This window comes from Sus scrofa, chromosome 6, assembly GCF_054392235.1.
Source record: "Sus scrofa isolate SSC_HxYL_T2T_F1_AM1 chromosome 6, Sscrofa_HxYL_maternal_Yorkshire_Landrace_v2.0, whole genome shotgun sequence".
NCBI classification, from domain to species: Eukaryota; Metazoa; Chordata; class Mammalia; order Artiodactyla; family Suidae; genus Sus; species Sus scrofa.
This window is the reverse complement of record NC_139388.1, coordinates 55,746,090-55,772,500: the sequence shown is the minus strand read 5'-3', so window position 1 is coordinate 55,772,500 and position 26,411 is coordinate 55,746,090. Positions and strand designations below refer to the sequence as shown.

Below are 26,411 nucleotides of genomic sequence, written 5' to 3'. Positions count from 1 at the left end.
CTCTAGGTCGTCCTCCTGCGTCCACAGAGTCTCCTCAACCCCGAGAGCCCTGTGCTCTGACCCGAGTTGCCGCCCAGCCTCCTCCCCCTGCGGGTGGGTGTGGACGCCTCCCCAGGGCCGGGGCTGTGGCTGCCCTTGTAAGGAGGTGAGGCCTGGGGACACCAGAGAGGCCTGGTTATAATTAACCGGGACACGTGGCCAGCCCGCCCCCAACACCTGCCCCCGCCCCTGCCCCCATCCCCAGCGCCTCGGGTCTCCCGGAGGAGACAGCGAGTAGCGAGCTCTAAAAATAAACTCCCTTTTCTGCAAGCCTGCAGGCCCTGTCCCCTCCAGCGTGGAATCACCCAGTGTCACTGGGCCCTGCGCCGCTTCTGGCCTGGCTTTGAGTCTGAATGGCCCCCCTGGGCCCGGCCTCGTGTCCCCCCCACTGCCATCAAGGAGGGAAAACCCGCTAAGCACAGGCATCAGGGATCAGGCTGCCCAGCTCCCACCTCTGCCCGGGTCACAGGCTCCCTGTAGCCGGGTGACAGTAGGCAAATCACGCAGCCTCTCTGGGCCACTATTTCCTCCTCTGGAGAACCAGACACTTGGTCCTTCTGGGATGATGGCAGGGTTTCCCCAGAAGCAGGGCTCAGGACTTTGCTGGGGTCAAGGCCACCCTGGGGGCCAAGGAGAGACTGGCGGCCTAGCGGAGGGCCAGGGGAGGGTGGTTTCTACGTGCCTGGGACAGCCTCTGACACAGTCCCGTGGCCCCGGCGGGGGGCCAGCTGTCCCCGCCAGCCCGACTCAGCACTTGGTCTGGGGACCAGCTTGGTTTGGGGGTGGGGGGTGGGCCCAGCCCCTGGGGCGGCCCATACAAGGCCATGGGGCTGGGCGCAAGGCACGCCTGGGTTCAGGGTGGGCACGGTGCCCAGGCAGCGAAGCGAGAGCGCAGCTGCCCTCCACCCCCCTCCTGGCCAGCGGCCCCTCCTGACCAATAGCACAACCTGGGCCCCCCCTATAAAAGGCCAGGGCTGCAGTCCTGTCCTTTGGGTCAGTGTCGCCTCCAGGATACAGACGCCCCTTCCAGCACAGCCCAGCCAGGTACTGCCTGGGGTGGGAATCGGAGTGGGGTCCAGAGTGGGGTCCCCCTGGGGCATCAGAAGCCGAGCTGGTTCTAGAAGGGGACTTGTGTGTCCGCCCCCACATCCCCCTGCACACAGCTGGGTCAGTGTGTGGCAAGGTTGCCCTCGTGTCAGAGGGTCCTCTCCACCTCTGAGTCCCCGACCCCGGGTGTGACTTGGGATCTCTGTGGCCCAGGGTCCTGGGGAGGGTCTGGGAGTGGGAAGGAGAATTGCCAGCTGCCAGCTGTCCCCCCCCTACCCCCTGCAAGGGGCTGCGGGCCAGGCCTTGTTCATGGTGGTTTGTCACTAGAACTGGGCACTGCAAGCTGGGGGAAGTGTCTGTGTGTCACCTGTCATGGTCTCTGCGAGAGCAGCACTGTGGGCTCTTTGTGTTGGTGACCTTGTGTCTGACTTCCCGTGGCTCCTGCGTGGGTGCCCGCGTCTTGGGTGTGACCCTGAGCTTGGAGGTGTGCGTGTGAGGCTCTGTAGACAGTGTGATCTGGGGGTGCACGGTGATGGGGGTGGGGAGGGGGCTCTGGGCTATGTCTGCTGGTGTCACTTGCGCTCCCCCACCTTCTTTCCGAGCCCTCTCTCTCCTGGCGTGTCCCTAGCAGGGATGGGGGTGGGGACACGCTCAGAAAGGGGGTTTCTGGGCTGGAAGCCCTTGAGCCCCAAAGCCTGAATGCATGTCCTCCAGGCCACCCTAGCCCACCTGTCCCTGGCCTGCTGACTTGGTGCAAGCTGAGCCCCTGGAATGTGGGCGTTGTGGGGGGAGGGCAGCTGGGGGTGGGGGTGGGGAGTCTGCCAGACTCTAAAAATAGATCCCCAAGCCTGGATTTTAACCCGGGAGGCTTTTGAGGGTTTCCATCTGCCCTGGCCTGATGCCTCAGCCTTCAGCTCACCTTGGTCTGCATCCCCTTCCTACCATCCTGCCTGCGTCCCATTCCCGGAGCTGGAAATGAGTGTCCCACTCCCACTGCTAAGGGGTCCCTTCTCCTTCTGGGTCTTGTGAATAAAAGTAACAGTAACAATAATGGCAGCCATGCCTCGAGGTACGTGCAGTTCCACGCTGGGACCAGTGCACAGCTGGCCACATGGTTGAGCTCAGAGAATCTGCCTGGTAACCCCGTGGGAACGTTCAGTTCACAGAAGACAGAGGCTCAGAGAGGCTGAGCAACTGGCCTGGGGTCACACAGCTGGGAACTGGCAGAGGTGGGATTTGAATCCAGCTCTGTTGACCTCAGAGACTAAATTGTTCTTTTCAACTGTGCTCTGTGGGAAACGAGTTAGCAAACAGGTGGGGACGGGCACCCAGCCCTCCTGCTCACCCTGCCAGTCATCCTTGGACCCAGAACTCAAGGACCTTTATGGAGAGAAGGTCCCTTCTCTGCTCACGCACTCATTCCCAGCAACACCGTCCGTCTTCTCATCAGCTCCTCACAGTTTAAAATAATAATGACAATAATAATATCTGAGCAAAATAATGCTTACTGTGTGCCAGGCCCTATTCCAAGTGTTCTATGAAATTAGCTCATTTCATCCTCCTGCTGCCTCCATGAGGTGAATGCTACCATACCCGCATTTGACAGAGGAGAACTTTGAAGCACAGAGAGGGCAAGCAACCCGCCCAAGGTCACACAGCTTTTTGTAAGTGGCAGAGCTGGGATTCAAACCCAGGCTGCCTGATTCTAGAACCTACACTTTTTTTTTGTTTTTGTTTTTGTTTTTGTTTTTTTGCTTTTTAGGGCCTCACCCACAGCATATGGAGGTTCCCAGGCTAGGGGTCTAATCGGAGCTGTAGCTGCTGGCCTACACCACAGCCACAGCCATGTAGGATCCGAGCTGCATCTGCGACCTACACCACAGCTCACAGTAACTCCCGATCCTTAATCCACTGAGCAAGGCTAGGGATTGAACCCGCATCCTCATGGGCACTAGAAGGATTCGTTTCCACTGCGCCACAGTGGGAACTCCCTGGAACCTACACTCTTATCCGGCCACGATGACTAACTCCAGCTTGAGGGGTTCCCCTTCCATTTTTCAGTTGGAGAAACAGGCTCTAGCAGGTTCCTCGGCCAGGGTCACCTGCCGGGATGTGGCAGGGTGAAGATCCTAACCTGAGACTCCCGATACAGCTAGTCAAGCTGCCGGGGCTCAGAGAGGAGATCTCTCTGGCTCCAAGGCACACGGCACAGGGGTCTGGACGGGCCCTCGGGCCCACCTGACCCCAGAGTCTGGCTCTGTGCCCTTGCTGGTCTCTGCTGGCTGTGAGCTGACCTCCACCTCCTCTGCGGCCCGCCAGGCCCCCCACGCCGCCACCATGCCGTTCGGTAACACCCACAACAAGTACAAACTGAACTTCAAGGCTGAGGAGGAATACCCAGACCTCAGCAAGCACAACAACCACATGGCCAAGGCGCTGACCCTTGAGATCTACAAGAAGCTGCGGGACAAGGAGACTCCATCTGGCTTCACCCTGGACGATGTCATCCAGACAGGTGTGGACAACCCAGGTAAGCCTCCTTGGCGGAGCATCACAGGGCCCGGGGGCTCCGGAAGCTGCCTGCCGGGCCTTGCGCCCACTCCCTGGGCCTCCATGTTCCCACCTGTAAAATAGGACCCTACTCACGGGGGCTGTGGTGAGGACCGAATGAGTTGAGGTGGTGAAGGGCTTGGGACGGGGCCCGGCACGTGGCAAACCACCCGCTAAACATACATGAGCATGAACGGAGGCTCCCCGAGGAAGCCCTTGATGTTCCCGGCCTCAGTTTCCTCACCTGAAAATTGGAACAACATAGGGCTCAGCGCACACAGAGCGGCGCCTGGCACGCAAGCGAGCTCTTGGATCCTGCCAGGGGGTGTCATGTGCTCCTTTCTCCAGGGACACCCTGCCAGGGCGAGTGGCACTGGGGCAGGGGGCCAGGCTCGAGCCTGAGCTTCCGACTCAAGGGGTGATTGGACGGAGAGGCTCTTTCTCTCCAGGCCTCTGTGTCCCCACCTGGGAAACAAGAGCATCTTTCATGGCTCTTTTTATCTGTGGGGGCTGATGGTCTAAGGTTCCGAAATTTTTTAGAAGATTCCACAATTTGGGGACTCTGAAGTAGTTTTATGTATATACACACACACACACACACACACACATATATATATAAAATGCTTTTTAGGGCCGCACCTGCGGTATGTGGAGATTCCCAGGCTAGGGGTCGAATCACAGCTGTACCTGTCAGCCTATACCACAGCTCACGGCAACGCCAGATCCTTAACCTGCTGAGCGAGGCCAGGGATCAAACCCATGTCCTCATGGATCTTAGGCCAGTTTGTTCACCACTGAGCCACGACAGCAACTCCCGAGGTAGTAATATTTTTAGCCTCCCGCCCCTCCCCTCCTCACCCTCGACCTTCTCCGTTCTGACCCAGAGGTGTCAAGTGAACTCCTGTGTGCACGCACACGTGTGCCCACACAGACACACACACACACACACGTGTGTGGGCGCAGTCTACACTGGACCCAGGAGCCCGGCCATTCCGAGCTGCGGACAAGCACCTCTGACCTCAACCCCCATCCCTGCCAGGTCACCCCTTCATCATGACCGTGGGCTGTGTGGCCGGTGACGAGGAGTCCTACGTGGTTTTCAAGGATCTCTTCGACCCCATCATCCAAGACCGACACGGGGGCTACAAACCCACCGACAAGCACAAGACCGACCTCAACCATGAGAACCTCAAGGTCAGCTGCCCCCAAGAGGAGGGGAGGGGTGGGGGAGAGAGGGCAGGGGGCAAAAGGCGAGGGGGAGAAGGGCAGAGCTGGGGGGAGACACCCAGAGACTGGTGACAAACAGAGATGGGGAGAAACACAGAGGGAGATGGGAAGAGAGAGGGACAGAGAGACGCAGAAGACAGACAAGGAGATGGGGGGGGGAAACAGAGCAAGGAAGGCAGGTACCAAACAAGACAGATGGAAGAGTTCCCTGGTGGCCTAGCAGTTAAGGTTCCGGCGTTGTCACTGTTGTGGCTCTGGGTACAGCTGGGAGTGGTTACAGCTATGGGGTGGGTTCAATCCCTTGTCTGGGAACGTGTGCATGCTGTGGGTATGGCCAAAAAGAAACAAAAAACAAAGCAAAAAAGAAAAAAAAGAAAAAAACCCAACAAAACAAAACTAGATGTAGAAAAAGGAGAAGCAGAGACACAGAGAGGGAGAGAGAGCAGAGAGCGAGAAGGGAGAGATAGAGCCAGGGAGCGTGGATGGACAGAGGCCACTGGGGAAGGAGGAGCCAAAGGCGGCAGCAGAGTCAGAAAGCTGGGAGGGCCTGGGGCGGGGGAGGGAAGGAGACTTGGACTTTGGGGGGCGGGGGCAGTGCGCCTAGGAGGGTCCACCAAGTCCTGACTCCTGTCCCCCATTTTCTAGGGTGGAGACGACCTGGACCCCAACTACGTGCTCAGCAGCCGCGTCCGCACTGGCCGCAGCATCAAGGGCTACACCCTGCCCCCTCACTGCTCCCGCGGCGAGCGCCGGGCGGTGGAGAAACTCTCGGTGGAAGGTGAGAGTCGCTGGCTCTGCTCCTCCATGGGCGGTTCTCTCGCCCCGTTTTCCAAAACACTGGAGGAACTCGATAAACCCTGAGTGCTCGGTGGGTGAGCAGCATTTCCCCTGGTGGAGTCTGGGGGGCTGTCAAAACTTGACCCCCAGTTGCACCAGGGTTCTGGCCTTCGTCCAGCCAGCCAGCCAGCCAGCCAGCCAGCAAACAGTCACAGCTGTCCCAGCCCTGTGTGGGGAGCCGGGGCTCCCATGATGCATAAGAAGGACAAGGTCACTACTCCCACAGAGCTGTCAGCTTGATGGCGAGATAAGCGGAAACATAGAAACCAACAAGAGAACAATATCATTCCAAAACGCCACGAAGCCAAGAAACAAGGATTGAGGTATAGAATGAATGACTAAGGGGAGCTGCCTTAGAAAACAGTTGAGACTTGATGGGCAAGCAGGAGCCAACCGTGGGAAAAGTTCCAGGCAGGTGGAAGAGCAAGTGCAAAGGGCCTGGGGTAGGAAGGTGTGTTGGAGGAATAGCCAGGAGATGAACGTGGCTGGAGCCGAGTGGGTGGTGGGAAGAGCAGAGGAGATGAGGTCAGAGGCGTGTGGGTGGCCAGGTTGTGCAGGGCGTTGTGAGCTGTTGGCAGGACTTTGGCTTTGACCCCGAAGGAGGTGGAAACCACGGGAGGGTGGTGAGCAGAGGAGGGACAGGTTCAGACTGATTTGGATCCTTCTGGCTGCTGTGTGGGGAACACATTGTGGGCAAAGGCAGGAGAGAGAGAGACTGAGGGGGGTGACTGCAGTGGTCCAGGCCGGAGGTGGGGGTAGCAATGCAATGGGGAGGAAGAATGGGCCTCTTTGGGAGGTAGAGCCACTGGGGCTGGCAGGCAATGCTGTTCCGCTAAATGCTGAACAGCCAGCTCTGGGGGAGGAGGGCTGGGGAGAAGCAGCCCAGACCCGTATCCAGCAACTGCCAATTTCTCTGGTGTAAATTCTCCTACCCCAGCCATTGTTAAGCTATCTGCGTGACATCATGCAGAGATGGGCAATGGGAAGGGCTGCGTGATAGCACTTCGTTATGTGGTGTTTCTGACATGCGGCTACAATAGAGGAAAAGCACTTCAAGAACATAGAAAATAGTAAGTGGAGGAAAATAATTAGAAAGTGATATAGGAGTTCCCGTCGTGGCGCAGTGGTTAACGAATCCGACTGGGAACCATGAGGTTGCGGGTTCGGTCCCTGCCCTTGCTCAGTGGGTTAAGGATCCGGCATTGCTGTGAGCTGTGGTGTAGGTCGCAGATGCGGCTCGGATCCCGCGTTGCTGTGGCTCTGGCGTAGGCCGGTGGCTACAGCTCCGATTCGACCCCCAGCCTGGGAACCTCCATATGCCGCGGGAGCGGCCCAAGAAATAGCAAAAAGACAAAAAAAAAAAAAAAAAAAGAAAGTGATATAGTTTTGAGTAAGGGTCATCCTAATTTTATTTTATTTTTATTTTATTTTTTTTGCTTCTAGGGCTGCACCCTCAGCATACGGAGGTTCCCAGGCTAAGGGTCCAATTGGAGCTGTAGCTGCCAGCCTATGCCACAGCCACAGCAACGCGGGATCAGAGCTGCATCTGCGACCTACACTGCAACTCGCACAACAATGCCTGATCCCCAACCCACCGAGCAAGGCCAGGGGTTGAACCGGCATCCTCATGGATACTAGCTGGATTCATTTCCACTGAACCACGAAGGGAACTCCCTGTATCACCTTAATTTTAAATATAATTTATGTATCATAAGATTTCATAAGTGATTTTTAACAATATAGTATTTAGTTGGAATTCCCGTCATGGTGCAGTGGTTAACAAATCCGACTAGGAACCATGAGGTTGCGGGTTCGATCCCTGGCCTTGCTCAGTGGGTTAAGGATCTGGCATTGCCATCAGCTGTGGTGTGGGTCGCAGACGCGGCTCGGAACTGGTGTTGCTGTGACTGTGGTGTAGGCCTGCGGCTACAGCTCCGATGAGACCCCTAGCCTGGGAACCTCCATGTGACGCAGGTGTGGCTCAAGTAAAGGCAAAAAGACAAAAAAAATATATATATATAGTATTTAGTATATGATATATAACATTATGTAGTATATTATAAATAATGTATAAAAGTATATAAATACATATATGTATTATATAATGTATTTATTATACACATAATACATATTTGTTATATACTGGGTCTACATATGAACATATACAAATACTATACATGCTATATTACAATAATGTTTACTGAGACTTTGACTCTCTGTCCTGCCAGCCAGCCAGGGGCGGGCACAAGCAGACTATTGCTCGCAGGTAGATAGGATGTGAGGGTCAGTAGTGGTGGTGGGAAGGGGAGGATTCGTGTTTTCTGGCTTGAGCATATGGGGTAGGTGCGGCCAGGGTCAAGGCAGATGGGGGAGGGGTCATGAATTTGGGTTTAGACACAGTATTTTGTTTTGTTTTGTTTTGTTTTTTAGGGCGGCACCTGCAGCATATGGAGGTTCCAGGCTAGGGGTTGAATCGGCGTTGTAGCCGCCAGCCTACACCACAGCCCAGCAATGTGGGATCCGAGCCGCATCTGCAACCTACACCACAGCTCATGGCAATGCCAGATCCTTAACCCACTGAGCGATGCCAGGGATCAAACCCATGTCCTCATGGATGCTAGTGGGGTTCGCTAACCACTGAGCTACTACGGAAACTCCAACACAGTGTTTTCTGTTTGGTCGGTTGGGGTTTTTGTTGGCCATGCCCACAGCATGCGGAAGTTCTCAGGTCAGGGATCCAATGAAAACCAGAGGCACAGCATTGGCAGTGCCAAATCCTTAACCACTAGGCCACTAGGAAACTCCAAGACACAGTGTTTAGGTGCCTTTATCACCTTCACAGGGCCAAGGCCCAGGCCCATTAAGGGCAGCACTGTAGGGTCCCCAGGGCCTCTGCCCTCCACTGGAGGTGAGGCAGTTGCTGACCACCTCCCGCCTGTGGTCCCTCAGCCCTCAACAGCCTGACGGGAGAGTTCAAGGGGAAATACTACCCTCTGAAGAGCATGACCGAGCAGGAGCAGCAACAGCTCATCGACGACCACTTCCTGTTTGACAAGCCCGTGTCCCCACTGCTGCTGGCCTCAGGCATGGCCCGAGACTGGCCCGACGCGCGAGGCATCTGGTGAGGCCCCCCCTGCCCTACGGCCCATTCTCCCCCGCCTCTGCCGGTCCCGTGACCAAAGTCAAGACCATAAAAGCAATTATCCAGAATGGTCTTGCCCTCCACCCCTGCCTACCCCGTGCTCTACGGGTCGCATGTTGAGAAACTTAAAACTTAGACCTGAACCAGACTCCCTGCCAAGGCCTGCCGCTAGGGAATCTGGCTCCACCCCCTATGCGCAAGCCCCGCCCCAGGACCCCATCTCTAAAGCCATGGGACCTCAAACACAGGGTTTAATGTTTCTCTGCTCCAGGTTCCCATCTATAAAACAGAGATCACAATAATTCATAGCTCTGGGGGACTGCGAGGGCTAAATGCATTAATAACTCATATAAAATGTTGGGGAAAGTGTCTGGTATACAGTAAGTGCTCATATTGACCGCTAGTATGATTTTTATTACTAGCTATTGTTGATTCAAAGATTCCACGAATCTTTGAATCCTTGATTCTGATAAAGATTTTACAAGGTTTTGAGAGACCTGGGTTTCAAACAATTTGGAGAGTGTAGGTTGGAAGATTTCAAGGCTTTAAATTATTTTTACTTTTATTTTTTTTGCTTTATTTTTTAGGGCCACACCCATAGCATATGGAGGTTCCCAAGCTAGGGGTCGAATCAGAGCTGCAGCTGCTGGCCTACACCACAGCAATGCCAGATCCGAGCCACGTCTGCGACCTACACTACAGGTCACGGCAACGCCGGATCCTTAACCCACTGAGCAAGGCTGGGATGGAGCCCACATCCTCGCGAATACTAGTCAGGTTTTTCTCCGCTGAGCCACTGCAGGAACTCCCCCTAAATATTTTTTTGATTCACTAATTTCAGATTCCGTGATTCAATGGTTTCAAACATTTCCAGATTCTAAAGTTTAATGGTTCTAAAACAGTTTCTGAGATGTCACAATGTGATTGATGGGAAGATTTGTCAATTCTGATTCCTGGCTTTAGTTTTTCAAAGACTCTAAGAGTCTTCAATTTAATGTCGTTCAAAGAATCAAGACCCTGAAATCCACTGATCCCAGGATGTGAGATTTCACACGTCCTGTGACCTTAGACTACAGGTCTAAGCGTGGTCTACAGGTCTAAGCGTCTATCTTATGCTCCCACCTCACGCCCTGCGGGCCCGCTGCCCCCTGGCGGTGGGTATATGTTTGCAAGAGGCCGGGGAATGGGGTTCCGGAGGAGCTGATTCCTCGGCCTTTTGCTGCTGCGCCCGACTCTAGGCACAATGACAACAAGAGCTTCCTAGTGTGGGTGAACGAGGAGGACCACCTCCGAGTCATCTCCATGGAGAAAGGAGGCAACATGAAGGAGGTTTTCCGCCGCTTCTGCGTGGGGCTGCAGAAGGTGCGTGCCTGCCCCTCCCGGGTGACTTCTGACTCCGCGTGACCGTCCTAGAGGCTGGCCAAGGCCCCGCCCCTCTGAGCTCGGCTCCTCCCCCGTAGTCAGGCCCCGCCCCTCTCGCCTTCCAAGGCCCGCCGCTCGGGGATCTGGCTCCACCCCTATGCTCAAGCCCCGCCCCAGGAACCCGTCTCTAAAGCCAGACCTCAGGCCCAACCCCCTCTGAATCCTACCACCGCGGGTGTCGTCGCGCCCCTCCCCTCAGAATCTCGCCCCTCTCGGTTTTCCAGACCCGACCCCTCGGAACCCCGCCCCACCCACATTCTCACACGCTGTACCTGCGAACCCCGTCTGGGTTGCGGGTGTATTTGGGGGCGTCCACCAGCGCTGACCCCTGGCCCTCTCCCCCCCACCTCAGATTGAGGAGATCTTCAAGAAAGCCGGCCACCCCTTCATGTGGAACGAGCACCTGGGCTACGTGCTCACCTGCCCGTCTAACCTGGGCACCGGGCTGCGTGGAGGCGTGCATGTGAAGCTGGCACACCTGAGCAAGCATCCCAAGTTCGAGGAGATTCTCACTCGTCTGCGCCTGCAGAAGCGGGGCACAGGTGCGGCCCGCACCCTCTCCCGCGGTTGCGGGGGCTGGCCCTGTGCGGCGGCTGAAGGGGAGGTGGGGCGTCCCCACGAGTTCTGGGGGTCCGCAAGGGCTACCGTCTGTGAGCTTCAGTTTCTTCCTCTGCAAATAAGCATCAGCACGCCCTAGCTCAGAGGAATGAGTACATCATCATGGCTGTGTAATACACACCGAGTATGTCCCTGGCCGCCTCGGGGCCTTATTTTCCTATTTGTAAAGGGGAGGAGGGTCTGGATTCAACCCCAGGCAGCTCGGCTCCAAAGCTCGACTCTCCTACCCATCACGCTGTATTTTCTTGTTGGATGGTTGAAGGGTGGGGTACCTACAGCCAGAGATGTGGGCCCGTGAAAAGACAGATGCTGAGGAAACTCTGCGTGCACTTAACCCATACACAGTAGGCACTCACTCAGTACGTGTGGCTGTCGCACTTGGCACGGGGGCCGCTCCTGCATCCCTGCTCCCTTCTCATGCCGCGGCCTCCTCCTCCCGCAGGTGGCGTGGACACAGCCGCTGTGGGCTCAGTGTTCGATGTATCCAACGCCGATCGGCTGGGCTCGTCGGAGGTAGAACAGGTGCAGCTGGTGGTGGATGGTGTGAAGCTCATGGTGGAGATGGAGAAGAAGCTGGAAAAAGGCCAGTCCATCGACGACATGATCCCCGCCCAGAAGTAGGCTCCCAGCCGACTGCTGGAGCCCAGGGCAAAGGGAGGACCAAGCCCATCGAAGGCCCGCCCCTTCCTTCCAGAATCTGGCTGACAAGGGTCAGTCAACCCGGGGCTCTCTCCCCACTCTTCATCGAATTCCAGTTCCAACCAGAGTTCCAGCCAATGGGCTCCATTCTCTGGGTTCTGGCCAATGAAAACCCTCCCTTCACATTCACCTTTCATTATCCCTGAGCTCCGCCCACCACCAGGAGCTCTGGTTAACAGAGGCTCCCTGACACATTTGGAGCTCATGCTTTTCTCCACTCAAAGCAACAAATAAAAGCAATGGTGGCCTTAGCATTGATGCCATAGTTATTGGGGGAGGAGGAGGGACTTTCACAATTGGCTACGGTGTGACCTCGAAGCCGCCATGCCTCTCTAGCCATGTCCTAGGGCTAGGCATATTTATCCCTTCTCTAGAATGAGGCACAGTTACCCTACAGAGTCTAATTCAAACATTACAAGGCTCTGCATGGAATCCGAGACTCAGGTGTGGCCAGAGTCCCACAACCAAGCTTGGGTCCTTCCCAACCTCAGCTGCCAGTCATTCAGGTTAGATCTCAAACACAGGGTCCACATGAGGAAGAAACAGGCCAAATGAAATGTCTGAGACTTGAACTTGGCTCCCAGGTTGAGATCTCCCATACAGCTCATCATGATCTATCTCATTAACCTTTTCATTAGCCTCCAGACTTCAGCCCTCTGCAGGTGCTACCTGTTTTTCCCCCATAAACTTCACTTACTTTGCTCAAGAACCTACCATGGCTCCCCACGTCTCCTAGAATACTCTCCTTTATATGCAAGTCTTCAAACAAATGCATACCATTTGCTGAAGGCTCATCTTTGTAGTTCTTTTCTCATGATCTCTCTGTATACTCTTTTGCTCCTTACACCCTGAAATTCCCACCTTAAAGAAATATCTGGGAGTTCCCGTCATGGCTCAGTGGTTAACGAATCTGACTAGGAACCATGAGGTTGCGGGTTCAATCCCTGGCCTTGCTCAGTGGGTTAAGGATCCAGTGTTGCCATGTGCTGTGGTGTAGGTCACAGACGTGGCTCGGATCCCACGTTGCTGTGGCTCTGGCATAGACTGGTGGCTACAGCTCTGATTCGACTCCTAGCCTGGGAACCTCCATATGCTGCGGGAGCGGCCCAAGAAATGGCAAAAAAGACAAAAAAAAGCATCTGAACATGGATTGGGTGTTGGCCACGTCAATCATTTCTTCTTGACCCAATAGGTTGAGGCCTCCATCAGCAAGGGGTAGCGGGTAGGCCCTCAAAGAGACACATGTGTTTCTGAAGAAAATGGGAGGCAGCGTTAAACAGAAGGTCTAGCTCCCAGGGACTTAGGGGCAACACTGAAGAGGCAATTTGGGGGGTGGGGCTGGGCACATGGCATGTGGAAGTTTTCAGGGATTGAACCTGTGCCCCAGCAGGGATCCAAGCCCCTGAAGTGACAACACCAGATCCTTAACCCACTGCACCACAGGGGAACTCCTGGAGGAGGCACTTTTTCAAATCTTGTCACACGTAAAGGGCCTTTAGAGATCAATCAACCTCTCCATTTTCCAGAGGGGAAACTGAAGGCCAGGGACGTCCCCAAGAGTTCCCAGAGATCATACTCAAACAGAAAGCTTAGAGGAAACCCCAAAGATCAAGACTGCAGGACCCAGTAGATGCTGGGATGTCCTCTACAACACTGGTCCCCACTGAAGATCCCGGCGCTAATCCCAGCCTTGCCCCCTGGAGTCACAGAGGCCACACAGGATGGTCTGCCCCAGCCGAATCCAGCCAAATCTGCAGTCCAGGAACCTGTCAGCTACCAGGCCTGTCCTGTCCCTTTTGCCTCATAAGCCCTGAACCCATCCCTTCCCTCCCCACCTTCTGTGCCGTCCCAACCGCCTCCCTATTCTTCTGACCTGTCTGCTTCCCTCCCTCCACAGCACAAACCTGCCCCTGCCTCTCCTTTATGCATGACCTCACCATGGCTCCCTAGGACCCTTGGGACAAAGTCCAGGTACCTCTCCACGACCTTCCAGGCCCTGCCAGCATCTGCAGCCTCAGCTCTCACAGTGACTCTACATTTGCCCGAGTCCTACACCATCTGCTGAAGGACCTGCACTCTCTTGCTTCCCAGCCATTGTACAAGCTGTTCGCTTTGCCTAGAACCCACGTGCCCCCAACACACACCCCTCCGCCACGTCTGCTTAGCTGCTCAGCATCTTGCCGGTCACAGGAAGCTGCTCCTCCTCCAGGAAGCCCCCCTGGCTAGGGCAGCTGCCCCCTCCACCCTCTCTCGGGCTCCAGGCTCCCCCAGACCAGACCCGCCCACCCTGGGATCCCAACTGAGGACACAGCTGCCTCCTCCACCCATGAGCTGCATGAGAGCAGGGCTGGGGCACAGTGCTGGGTGCCAAGGAAGCCCTCAGGGGCTGAGATTTCAAGACAGAGTTAGCTTCCTCTCCCGACACCTCATCTTCCTACTCGCTCAACTGTAAACGCCTCTCTCAGCAGAGCCCTATTCTGGTTTCGCTCATGACAGGACTCTGGCTCTGCCCTGGACTCTGAATATTTCCACACTGGCTGATCTTAAGCCTTACCACCCTTCGCTTCTCAATTGACTATTTTCTTTTTCTTTCTTTTTTTGTTTTTTAGGGCCACACTTGCGGCATATGTAAGTTCCCAGGCTAGGGGTCGAATTGGAGTTGCAGCTGCTGGCCTACACCACAGCCATAGCAACGCTGGATCCTTAACCCACTGAGCGAAGCCAGGGATCGAATCTCTGTCCTCATGGATGCTAGTCGGGTTTGTTACCCCTGAGCCACAATAGGAATCCTCAATTGACTTTCCTATCAGCCACATGATGAATACAAAAGTTGACTTCACTCTGCCCTACTTGGGCACCTGAAGCAGTTTGCCTAAGCCTCTTCCCTGCATACAACTCTCCATGGCTCCCCACTGCCCTCAGATGAAAGCCTGACCTGTTCGCTTTGGCCCACAAGGCACTGGGTGGGGTAGCCCTGCCCTCCTGCACTGGACAGCTCCCTACTGCTTCTGTCCATTGAGCCTCTACTTCCCTTCTCCTGCTCACAACACCTCAGCTTTCCTTTGGGGAACCCCCTCTTAAGTCCAGCTCTAGTCACAGCCACTCCAGAGTCACAGTGAGACTGGTTCGGGAATGGCCACATGACTTATCTGGGCCAGTGAGGGTCTGTCTGGGGACTTTTGCTGGAAGTTGGAAGTGAGAAAGTTTCCTGCTATGGTAACTAAGCTGGAAAGATGAGGGTGCTGGGGTCATTCTTGCCATCAGGGAGTGTCAAATGGAAGAAAGTACTAGAATGAAACTCACACTGGAAAAAGCACAGATGAGCTGGCCTGCTACCTGGATCCAGCCATACCTGAAGTTGGTAACCCCTGGTCTGTGAAATGAGCAAACAAATACCTTTTTGCTTAAGTGTAGATGGCTTATTCGTCCTAAAACAGCATTTCTCTTGCTGATGCCCCACCCACTCCCAACTCAGAAATCACCCACCGTTCTCTGAGCTATACCATGCAGTCCCACTTCCCGGCTTGTGCCCAGGGCATACCCATTACCTGGTCAACTCCCACTCACCATTCAAAACCCAACTCTGATATCAGTTTCCTTGCCCAATCCCCCTTTCTCTCCTGGGCCACCCAAAGCGGTGGTTTCTCTGGTGTTTGTCAGAACCCACGTCCCCCATAGGCAGCGGCTCCCTGGGCCTCCGTGTCCAGCACTGGGCCTGGCATGGAGTAGGCACCGGTCAATGACTGTTTATTGAATAAATGTACTACTGGAGGAAGAAGTGGCTTAGAGTCCCGTATAACATGTGGATGGGTCTGTGAGTGGATGGACGGGGGTCCGATGGAGGAACTGGGGCCTCGTGCATGAGGCCGAGCCCCGTCCTGCCCTCTCCCACTTTCATCCCTGCCCCTCACACCCCCACTCCTCCCATTCTGCAAAGAAAACCGAGGCTCAGAGAGGAGGCACCCCTGGCCCCGAGTCGCACACCTCCTCTTCATCTCGCTGGCAGGTGAGGGCAGGGAAGGAACACCCCAGGGTCAGCGTGGGGGAGGGGGGACTCTCCTAAGTTTATTGGGCAACAGGCTGCAGGTGAGGGAGGCTGACAGGAGGAGGGGGGTGTAATAACTTAAAAACCAGAGGTGAGAGCGGCAGCTCCTCAAGAGATCTCTGCAGAGGGGAGGGTGTGGGTGTATTTACAAGGATTTGTACAAAGTGCCCCGCGCCAGCCTGGGGCAGTAAGGGGGGGTTCGAGCAGGAGGGGAGAGGGAGGGGAGGAACCTGCCTCTCTGGCCCCTGCTCCCAGCAGCCCCCCGTGCTCCAGTCTTCAGGCTCAGCAACGCTTCCTGCCCTTGCTCAAGGCCTAGTTCTTGAGCTGGCGGGGTTAGAGGAGTTTCCTCAGTTTCCCTTTCTGCCCCGTCCCTGCAGTCTCCTCAGGGCCCCACGGCAGGGGGACGGGGGACGAGATGGGCTGGAGGCTCTAGGAAGGTGCCAGCTCCCCGCCGCCCCGCGAAGGCCCTTTGCTCTTCTCTCCTGCCCGGTGGCCTCGGAGAACAGCAGAGGGGACAGGCTCTGCCCCCGCACTGGTCTCAGGGGAACGGAGGCGATGCCAAAGGGAGACCCCCTCCTTGGCCCCCTTTCCCTCCTGCTGAAGCGAAGGGGGCGAGGAAGAGGAAGAGGAGGGGGCCCAGGGCCCTGGCGGCTCAGAGCTCGAGGTCGTTGGAGATGCGGGTGACGAGGGTGCGGAAGGCCAGGGCGGTGCCCGCCACGCGGCGGAAGAGAACTCCCCGCAGGCCCGGCCGGGGCAGCTGGCAGACCTCCACTTCGAAGTGGGACAGGGGCTCGGGCCCGCCCGCACCCCCGTGCAGGCAGGCCAGCAGGAACGGCTGTGGCTGGCGGCAGCGGCAGCGGGCGGCCGCGGTGGCCTGGCGCAGAGCTGCCATCAGGGCCTCGGGCGGGCGCGAGCTGGTCAGCTTCACACTCCAGGGGAATCGGAGCAGCCGGGGGGCGGTTTCCGTTTGATCCCAAGGTAGATGGCAACTGAGGCGGAAAGACAGCAGGGGTAAGAGGGAGGTAACCCGCTGCTCTCACTTTGGGACAGCCTCCTGCTGTCTCCCCGAAACCTCTTTCTCCCCAGTGACAGAGTGTCAGCTGGACAGAGAGCTGTCTGGCTGGAGACTCCATTTCCCAGCCTCCTCTGCAGCCCGACGTGGTCTCGTCCCAATTCCCGGATGTGCACAGAAGTGATGGGTACAACCCTACACCAGCGCCTTCCAAGGAAACCGCATGCCCTGGGCTTTCTGGTCCCACCTCCCGTGAGGCAGCCACGCGACCAGCCTCAAGTGTGAAAATAACAGGACTCTAGGGATGGGGACGGAAGAGCCCTGGGTACTTGAATGACCTCATGGAACAGAGTGGCCCTGCCAGCCTGGCCTGGACACGTGGTTTGTCTTTGAGAGAAATTTTATTCTTGTCTGTATCCCGGGGTCTCTTTGCTATCACAGCTCAGTTTGTTTCCTAATATATCCTCCTTCTGGTAATAACCACATTTCCCTTGGAGGACCAACCCTTCTCACTCCAGACTAGGGAGGGGGTCTCACCTAGAAGCAGTTCTCACCTCCAAGAGATATGTGGAAATTTCTGGGGGCTTTTTGATGGTCACAATATTTTGAGATAGGAGCACAACTGGCATTTATTATGTGGGGCGGTGTTTGGGATGCATACTCTGCAGTGTATTCTTTGCCTAACAAAGAAATGTCTCCCTGAAGTACCAGGTGTCCCCCTTGGGAGGCGTTTCAGATCTAGTCTTTCTGGTTTAGGTGGGTCTGACTCACCTCTCAGCTCCAAGGGTGAACACATGACTCACTTCCCGCAATGAAGGGATTCCACCCCCCACCTCCGTCACTGTGATTGGTTCGAAGATGAGCATATGACCACGTCTGACCAATCAAGAGTACTCCACCCCTCTGACCACAGGCATTGGTTTAGGGACGGACATGTGACCCAGTTCCAGCCAATGAGATTCAGTCCTGGGACTGTTGGAACTGCTGGGGAGGTTCTTTATTTCCACTGGGGTCTCTACACTGGCATGTGTCAAACTAAAGCAGAGCCTGGTAAAGTATGGTGTTGCATGCTTTTGCAAATACAGTTTTATTGGAACATGGCTGTATCCACTTGTTTTTATATTAAATATGACTGCTTTTGTGCTGTAAGGGCAGACCTAAATAGGCGTGACAGAGACTCTCTGGCCCTCAAGGTCTAAACTATCTCCCATCTGGAGCTGTGCAGATAATGTTTGCCATCCACTGGCTCAGGGCTGCCAGCAGCCACTGTGTCTCATTGGATGAGAAGGAAAGGGAGGTGTGGTGTCACCAGGGGTTATAGATGGGAGAGGCTAAAGCTAAAGACGGTCAAAGGCTGGTGCTCAGGAATGGGAGTGAAAAGGAGAGGAAATCAGTGGGGGTGGGTAAGAGGAGCTGGCAGAGACGAGGGTCATGGGGCATTTCTGGATGTCGGCCTGGGAGGATGAGGCTCAGGCCCCATCGAAGGGTCTGGCGGGGGGAGAGGTACTTACACGAGTGGGGTCTGAGACAGGCAAAGGAGGGGGGGTTGGTGTGGCAATCAGGGTAGACATGCATACTCACCTTGTGACCTCAGGTCCCCCGATTCTCTCAGGTTCGTCTGTGACCCTAAGGAAGGGGAGGGGGGCAGAGTGTCTCATCTAGACATAGGAAGGCCCCTCTCCCAACCCACTGCCTCCAGGACTCTGGGCAGTCTCTGTCTCAGCTCCAGTCCCTCCCTCTGGCTAGAGCTGGGCTATGGAGGGCTGGGAGTCCAGATTTGAGCTCCTTCTCCATGCCCAGAATGGGAGCCCATTCTGAAATGTTAGTGCAGGTGGAAGGAAAGATACTGAGGAGTTTGAAAGACAAAAGGGGGGTGGGAGGGGCAGAGACACACAACCACGTATAGAAGGAGATGCACTGCACGCACACACGCACACCCCTCCTTCAGGCTGTGCTCAAATGACACCACCTGAGTGAGGCCTGCCCCACTTAAAACTGCGCCCTCCCTTCCCCACGCCCTTCCCTGCTCTATTTTTCTCCCTAGTACTTATCACTGCCTCATAGTTTATGTATTTTACTTATTTATTGTTTACTGGGTCCCCTAGTAGAATGTCCGCTCTGCCTAGGTAAGGATTTTATCTTTTTTTTTCACTCTGCTCTGGGCCCAGGATGGTGCCAGGTACATGGCAGCCTCAAAGAATAACAACAACAACAATAATAATAGCAGGAGTTCCTATTGTGGCTTAGAGGGTTAAGAACCCGACTAGTATCCACGAGGATGCAGGTTCGAACCCTGACCTCGCGCAGTGGGTTAAGGATCCAGGGCTGCTGTGAGCTGTGGCGTAGGTAGATGTGGCTCAGATCTGGTGTTGCCATAGCTGTGGCGTAGGCGGGCAGCTGCAGCTCTGATTGAAGCCCTAGCCTGGGAATTTCCATATGCCGCAAGTGTGGCCCTACAAAGCAAAAAAAAGATAAATAAATAAAAATAAAACATAATAACAGTAATAATAGCAAATATTTAATAAAGCATTTTCCAAAGCAACATTCTAAGCTCCCTCACCTCACTGAGTCTGCACAGAAACCCTAGGAGGAAGGTACTGTTATCACCACCCCCATTTTACCAAAGAGGAAACTGAGGCCCAGAGAGGCTGAGTCACTGCTTAAGGTCACTCAGCAGAGCTGGGGTGTGAACCCCAAGAGTCTGGCTCCAGAGGCCAAACTATTGTTTGTTAAGTGAGCAAGTAAATGGACCACTAGAGCCCACATAGAGCCCCCCTACCTGACTCACAGAGCCCCCTCCCACCAGGCCGCACACAGGTCAGACATGCGGACAGGAAAGCAGAGGCAGCGAGAGCGCAGGGTAGGCAGGACTTACTGATCTTGGATCCCTGGGGCAGAGAGGCGCCTGAAACGCAGCGGTTAGAGTTCTGCCGTTTAGAGGGATCGAGGGTAACCCTGCAGTGTGAGGAGGGAGGCGAAGGGTGACGGAGGAGGAGGAAAAGGAGGAGGAGGAGATGTTGGGGTACAGGAGGCAGAGCAGAGCAGAAGACAGGTTAGGCCCCATCAACCCCATCCCACCCCCACCCCAGCACCCCTCATCCCGCGGGGCTCACCTTCGGGTCAGTTTGGAGGTCAGCTTGGTGAAGAGGTTGGTGGTGGGGCGGGGCCGCCCAGTGGGCAGGGGCGTGGCCTCGTGGGCCAGGGTGGGAGAGGCGGGGGGCCCGTTCTGCACGCCCCCACCTCCCCCGCCCCCTGCCCGCCTGTCTCGGACCTGGCCACCGTGGAAGGTGCTGCGGATGGTGGAGCCGCGTGCCAGGCGGCTCCGCTCCCCCGATGGGGGAGCCAGGCTGTGACTGGAGGGGGAGGCGGGGGGCACCCGTGGGGTACCCGAGCTGTGGGCAGAGAGGTACAAATCAGGGTGGGGCATCGAGGCAGGTCAAGGCCCCAGTCCTGCTGATTCTTCCCCGGTCTGTCCTGAGATCAGAAACCTCCAGCTACCCGGGGCGGGGGCGGGGGGGCAGAGACCCGGCTGCCGTGTACAGTTCTGCAGGCTGCGCACCATACAATCCTAGTGTTATTTTACTGGCTCTTCTTACCTCCTAAGTCATCCCTCCTTCAAGCCATCCTTTTTTCAAACTCTCCCTGCTCCAAACTGTCCCCCATCCCAACTCCCCTTTCTCCAAACCTGGCAATTGAATGTTTTTTTTCTTGGTTTTTTTTTTTTTTTTTTTTGCTTTTTAAGGCCACATCTGCAGCATATGGAAGTTCCCAGGCGAGGGGTCGAATCAGAGCTGCAGCTGCCAGCCTACACCATAGCCACAGCAACTCGGGATCCAAGCTGTGTCTGCAACCTACGCTGCAGCTCATGGCAATGCCGGATCCCCCACCCACTGAGCAAGGCCAGGGATTGAACCCACATCCTCAAGGACTCTAGTCAGATGTTTCCGCTGTGCCACAACAGGAACTCCCAGCAACTGAACAGATTCAGATACATTTTCTGGACGAATCTCTCGCTATTTGCTATCCAAACTTCAGGAACCAAACCAAGTGAGCAAACACTTTGCTATTCAAACTTTCATTATTCAAATATGGGAAAGGACTAGATGTGAACATCAAGGGGGCCTACATTCATGACGAAAAGTTTTCGACCGGTGAAAATGAAAAAGAAGTAACCCTCTTCCTAAATCTCTCAAGATGCTATGTGGGCAGAGGTGGCTCCACTATCCCGGGATCCTCCTCCAGCCCCTCTCAGCCTCCCAGTCCTGACAACAGGGGCCAGACCTCCCATTTCTATCCTTCCAGGGACCCCAGCACCAGCCTGGATCTTAAAGAGGGAGCCCTGATTGGTAGATGCCTCTCCCTCTCCCCCAGAATCCGTATGCCTTGTTTTTCCCCCAGTAACCAAACCCCTTAGAGCATGAACATTGCACATGGCTGCCCAGCCAGAGACTACATTTCCCAGCCTCTCTTGCAGCTAGAGGTGGTCATGTGACCAGGCTCTGGCCAATGGGATATAAGCAGAAGTGCTTCATAGCATTTCTGGATCACACATCTAAAAAGAATGCAGTTTGCACTCCACTTTCTTTTTTTTTTTTTTTTTTTTTTTGTCTTTTTGCTTTTTCTTGGGCCACCCCTGTGGCATATGGAGGTTCACAGGCTAGGGGTCGAATCGGAGCTGCAGCCACCGGCCTACACCAGAGCCACAGCAACGCCGGATCCGAGCCGCGTCTGCAGCCTACACCACAGCTCACGGCAATGCTGGATCCTTAACCCACTGAGCAAGGCCAGGGATGGAACCCGCAACCTCATGGTTCCTAGTTGGATTCGTTAATCACTGAGCCACGATGGGAACTGCTGCGCTCCACTTTCCACCTTTCTTGCTGGTTGGGAAATGGTAACAACTGGTGCAGCGGCCTCAGACCAAGAGCTGGAGCTTCATGTTGAAATTGGCAGAATCAACCTGAATCCGTGGAGGACCCTGCCTCCTACCTCTGGATGGTTTTGTCACAGAGGACTAAGCCTCCATCTCATCCACTGCACCTTGGGGTCTCTATTACAGCGTCTGAGGCTCTAATCTCACTATACATGGTCTCTTGGCCAGAACTGGGGGGCCATAGATTTTGGAGGTTACAAATACAGATTCTGGAATCAGTCTGGCATCTTTGTTCCTTGACTTACTTACCAGCTGTGTGGCCTTGGACAAGTTATGTAACCTATCTGTGCCTCATTTCCTCAGCTGTAAAATGGAGATATCAGGATTGACCTTATAGAATTGTTAGGGGCATTCAACCAGCTAATGTACCATATGCCTGGCATATGGGTCCTTGCTGATAAATGTTGGCTATTCTTTTTAAAATTTAATAACCACAAAAAAAGCTCGTACTCATCAAATGCCTACTGTGTCTCAGACCCTGTGCCAGGTACAGGACACACCTGACCGCCCCTGGATCCCTCTAATGGGGTCTGGAGCCAGAGAACATCAGCCCCATCCTACACAGGAAGAAATGGGGGCTCAGACACCCGCCGAAGGTCTCTGCTTGCTAGCAGAGCGCAGAGGCAAGATTCCTACTCAGAGCCGAGTAGCCTCAGAATCACTGCTCTCAACCACTCCACTACCTGCCCCCACCAAAAAGTAACACTTGCGTTCCTTTCCCAGGTTCTTCCCAGAGGGCACCTCGATCTCATGCGCTGAAGTCCCAGTGGGTGGGAGCGGCACCAACCTAGAGCCCGCCCCACTCCGGGACTTCAGCCGTGATGTGAACCAATTCATTCCCCTTTTCACTGCTCCAGCCAGTCTGCACCGGTTTCCCTCACTTGCCAGCTGAATGAGACTGAACAGACTCAGGCAAATAAGTCTGAAACCCGGCCAACCAGAGGATGTTAAAGCTGTGACATGCCGGGGCTTCTCTCCAGTTCTAAAAATGGATCATTCAAAAAAAAAAAAAAAAAATCAACTCAGGTTCCCAAGGCTCGTGGGCAGAGAGAGCAGGGCAGCCTGCTTTCCTGCTGCTGCTGACTAATTAATTAAGAGGGGAGGATTTTCAGGGGGATCTGGGAGGGGGTGGACCTGGGTGGATTCTGCCAAGGAATGGGCCGATGCACGGCTCCCCGGCCCCCATGGCACCCCCTCCCCACGACGTCCCTCACCGAAGAGCACCTGCACCACCGTGCTCCCTCCATACCTGTTTTCTTTGCCATTTGGCAACAGGGACGGGCGCTCAGCCCCTGGGCGTTCTGTGCAAACATAGGTGTTTCTGCGGGTCATCATGCTGGGAGGGAGGTTGTTCTGCAGGAGACAATGCCAGCAGGAGAGTGAGGGGCAAAAGGACAGCCTTTAACCACCCCTTGTACCCTTGCTGGCCTCCCTCATCACGAACGAGGCAGCGGAGGTTAGTGAGCTGGCCCAGACACAAAGGCTATCACGGGAGACCTTGGAGCTGGGAGGAGAGGCTCCCGGGGTCAGCCTGGCCCACCTCTCCTCCCCCAGCTCGGCCCCACCTCCAGGCATGGCAAGCTCTTAAACACACACTTATTCATGCCCCGCTGTCTCTCCTGCCAGGACAAGCCTCCCACCTTTCCCCCACTCACTCCCAGGTATCTTTTAGGTGTTCCTTTATAATACAGCCCCACCCTGGCCCCAGGCTGAGTCAGTGCCTCCTTTGTGCTCCTCGAGGCAGCCCTGATCGCGGGTCCCATCGCTAGGTATGGACCATATCCGTTCACCCACCGTGCGCTAGGGACACAGCACATCAGGATGCTATTGCCCCATACAATGTCCTGGGAAGTGAGCCGCTTTCTTTGCTCTGGACGACTGTCTAAGACAGGCGTCATTTCTTCTTTCAATGTTTGGAAGACTTCCACCAGTTTAGAGGCCTCTGGGTCTGGAATTGTCTTTACGGGGAAGTGCCGAGACTGTATAGGTTTTCTATTTCTTCTCGTGTCAGTTTTGGTTAACTGTATTCTTTCTTTTTTTTTGTCTTTTTGCCATTTCTTGGGCTGCTCCCGTGGCATATGGAGGTTCCCAGGCAAGGGGTCCAATCGGAGCTGCAGCCACCGGCCTATGCCAGAGCCACAGCAACGCAGGATCCAAGCCGCGTCTGCGACCTACACCACAGCTCACAGCAACTCCGATCCTTAACCCACTGAGCAAGGGCAGGGACCAAACCTGCAACCTCATGGTTCCTAGTCAGATTCGTTAACCACTGCGCCACGACGGGAACTCCGGTTAACTGTGTTTTTAAAGATATTCGCTCATTTTGTCTCAGTTGTCAAATGTACTGGCCTAAAGTAGTTCCTAACACCATCTTACTATCTTTTTAGGTTAAAAACAAAGTTCTCTTTTCTATTTTTCATATTGATAATTCATGCTTTTCTTTCCTTTGTTTTTTTTAGGGCTGTGCCCACAGCATATGAAAGTTCCCAGGCTAGGGGTCAAATTGGAGCTGTAGACGCCGGCCTACACCCCAGCCACAGCCACCCCGATCCAAGCTGCATCTGCGACCTGCACCGGAGCTCACAGCAATGCTGGATCCCCAACCCCCTGAGTGAGGTCAGGAATCGAAACCGTGTTCTCATGGATACCAGCTGGGTTGAGCCACAGCGGGAACTCCTCTTTTCTTTTTAAGTGAAGTACAGGTGGCCTACAATGTTGGGTGCTGTCTTTTTTCATAGTCTCGCTAGTGGTCCACTAATTTTATCAATCTTTAAAAAAAATCAGCTTTTGGCTTTGTGGATTCTCTAGTCTACATCCGTTTTCTCCTCAATTGATCTCTTCTCTTTCTTAGTTCCTTCAACTTTTCTTTTTTTTGGGGGGGGGATATATTTGCTGTTCTTTTTCTAGTTTCTTAAAATGTGGGTTCATTTCAACAACAGCACTTGCTCTCATTCATTGAGTGTTTCCTGAGTCAGATCCTATGTGACGATTGTACAAGATCCTCCTAACTATCCACGTTCTTTGATGAGCTCACTTCACAGGGTGGGCTAGTCAAGTTCAGAGAGGGGACGTTTCTTGCTCCAGGTCACACAGCTCACCAGTGTAATTCAAACTCTGGTCTATGTGACTTCAGCATCCTGACTACCTTTTTGTAACCTGCCTCTGCCCTTGTCTCCTGAGGTTAAGGATATTTTGGTTTCCACGGCTTGTATGTTAACATTCTGGGGAGCTTCAGAAGCAAGAAAATTCAATCCTCCATTCCCCAGACACCTCTGCAGCTCAGGTTCTAGATATGAATGGGTTCTGCCAATCTTGCACTCAGGAAGTTCTGGGAGGTGGAAATGGGGTGGCCGCCTCCTTTCTGCCCCTTTTGACTAGTGCTCACACAGGCAAGGCCATGAGACAAGGGTCTTTGCTTCAGCAGGGTGCCTATGCCAGTTCTCCAGACCTCTGAGCAGCAAAAGGTTCTTCTGATGGAGGATGAGGTTTTTGAGTTTTTCGCTGCAGCCATAACTGTATGTTCTTGAATTCAGTGGAGCGAGACGTGGCCTCAGAGGTGGCAGCTCCCTTGGTGGGTCAGTTCTGCTCTGGCAGGTATATTATTCTTGTAGGTCTTGTCTATTGTCTGCTCCTCTAGCCCTTCCCACGACATTGTAAGTACCACACCTGACTCCCGGTGTTACATCCTTCCTGTTGAAAGCACACAGAGAGCTTCTTTACGACACGGATGCTAATTTGTTCACGAGAATCTGGCACAAGCTCAGGCAGAGACAGCACCCAGTAAATGCCTGATGAAGAGTTCCCTTTGCGGTGCAGCAGAAACGAATCCGACTGGTATCCATGAGGATGTGGGTTTCATCCCCAGCCTTGCTCAGTGGGTCAGGGATCTGGCATTGCTGTGAGCTGTGGTGTAGGCTGCAGACTTGGCTTGGATCCGTTGTTGTGGTTGTGGTGTAGGTTGGCAGCTGTAGTTTCAAGTCAACCCCTAGCCTGGGAACTTCCATATGCTTTGGGTGCGGCCCTAAAAAGCAAAAAATAAAAAAGTAAATAAATATCTGGTGAAAGAATGGATGGATGTAACAGGAATCCTGTGTGGTGGTCTGGGGAACAGGTCGGGAAATGGCAGGGTGCGAAAAATGTGACCCACCTGGTATCTGGAGGCTGGGCCAGGGGTGGTCACACCCCCAGCCCCATCCTCCCAGCCCCCCAGGCCACCCCCCCTCCGCCACTCACAGGGGTGCTCGTGCTGTCCTTCCGTCGCTCTGGGATCTCTGCCTTGTTGGGGTTGTGGGCACTGCTGACCATGGGGCTGGAGGGGGGCAGCCCTCGGCTCCCGCTCCCAGCAGCACTGCAGCTTGCCTTCCGGCCTGGCAGGCGCTCCTCCTTCAGTTCCGCCTCCCCTGTGCTGGTTGGGCTGCGCTTGGGGTGCAGGGGTGCGGGAGACGGACCACCTGGTAGAGGAAGGCGACAGTTATGGCTGGCATGACCTGGAAAAGCCAGAACCTACTCTGGGAAATCCTTGGGATCTTAGAACTCCTTATCGCCTACATCTGTGTAGGCCATTCTGACAATATCTGTCAATGTGACACAGACATGTGTGAAAGTGACCCAGAGGTGCCACATAAATCACATGATGCACATATGTTACTCACTGCATGCTTCTTTTTTTTTTTTTTAAAGCCAAAAGACTGGGAACAACCTAGATGCCCCTTTATATGGGGAAACTAAGTCAGTCAAGATACTGCCACACAATGGAATACTATGCAGCTATAAAGAAGGTCCCAACACCAAATGATCTTCAAGACAGACTGAAGTAGAAGAGGCAAGGCAAGGTATAACA

At 54.6% G+C, this 26,411-nt stretch overlaps 2 protein-coding genes across 7 annotated transcripts in view; one reads left to right on the top strand and one right to left on the bottom strand.

Moving 5' to 3' along the window:
• The first annotated feature begins 1,030 nt into the window (after positions 1-1,030).
• Positions 1,031-11,832, top strand: CKM (creatine kinase, M-type). Of its 4 annotated transcripts, none has more exons than XM_084958639.1 (9): positions 1,031-1,083; positions 3,406-3,616; positions 4,676-4,830; positions 5,509-6,899; positions 7,239-7,522; positions 8,283-8,821; positions 10,081-10,204; positions 10,617-10,806; positions 11,325-11,832. In XM_084958639.1, exons 6-9 carry the CDS (start codon positions 8,703-8,705, stop codon positions 11,501-11,503), a joined length of 612 nt encoding a protein of 203 aa, XP_084814765.1. In that variant the 5' UTR covers positions 1,031-1,083; positions 3,406-3,616; positions 4,676-4,830; positions 5,509-6,899; positions 7,239-7,522; positions 8,283-8,702; the 3' UTR covers positions 11,504-11,832.
• A 3,470-nt stretch (positions 11,833-15,302) lies between these two features.
• Positions 15,303-26,411, bottom strand: part of MARK4 (microtubule affinity regulating kinase 4) — a 34,644-nt gene continuing 23,535 nt past the window's right edge. For 2 of the 3 annotated variants that reach the window (XM_021094540.2, XM_021094543.2), the window contains 5 exons: positions 25,805-26,022; positions 22,821-22,924; positions 19,752-20,030; positions 18,220-18,264; positions 15,303-16,615 (listed from right to left, as the gene is read on the bottom strand). In XM_021094540.2, the coding sequence (XP_020950199.2) occupies positions 16,279-16,615; positions 18,220-18,264; positions 19,752-20,030; positions 22,821-22,924; positions 25,805-26,022 (983 nt within the window). In that variant the 3' untranslated portion in view covers positions 15,303-16,278. Of the gene's footprint in view, positions 16,616-18,219; positions 18,265-19,513; positions 19,594-19,751; positions 20,031-22,820; positions 22,925-25,804; positions 26,023-26,411 lie in introns of all 3 variants that reach the window. The other variant, XM_021094541.2, reaches the window with a different exon arrangement.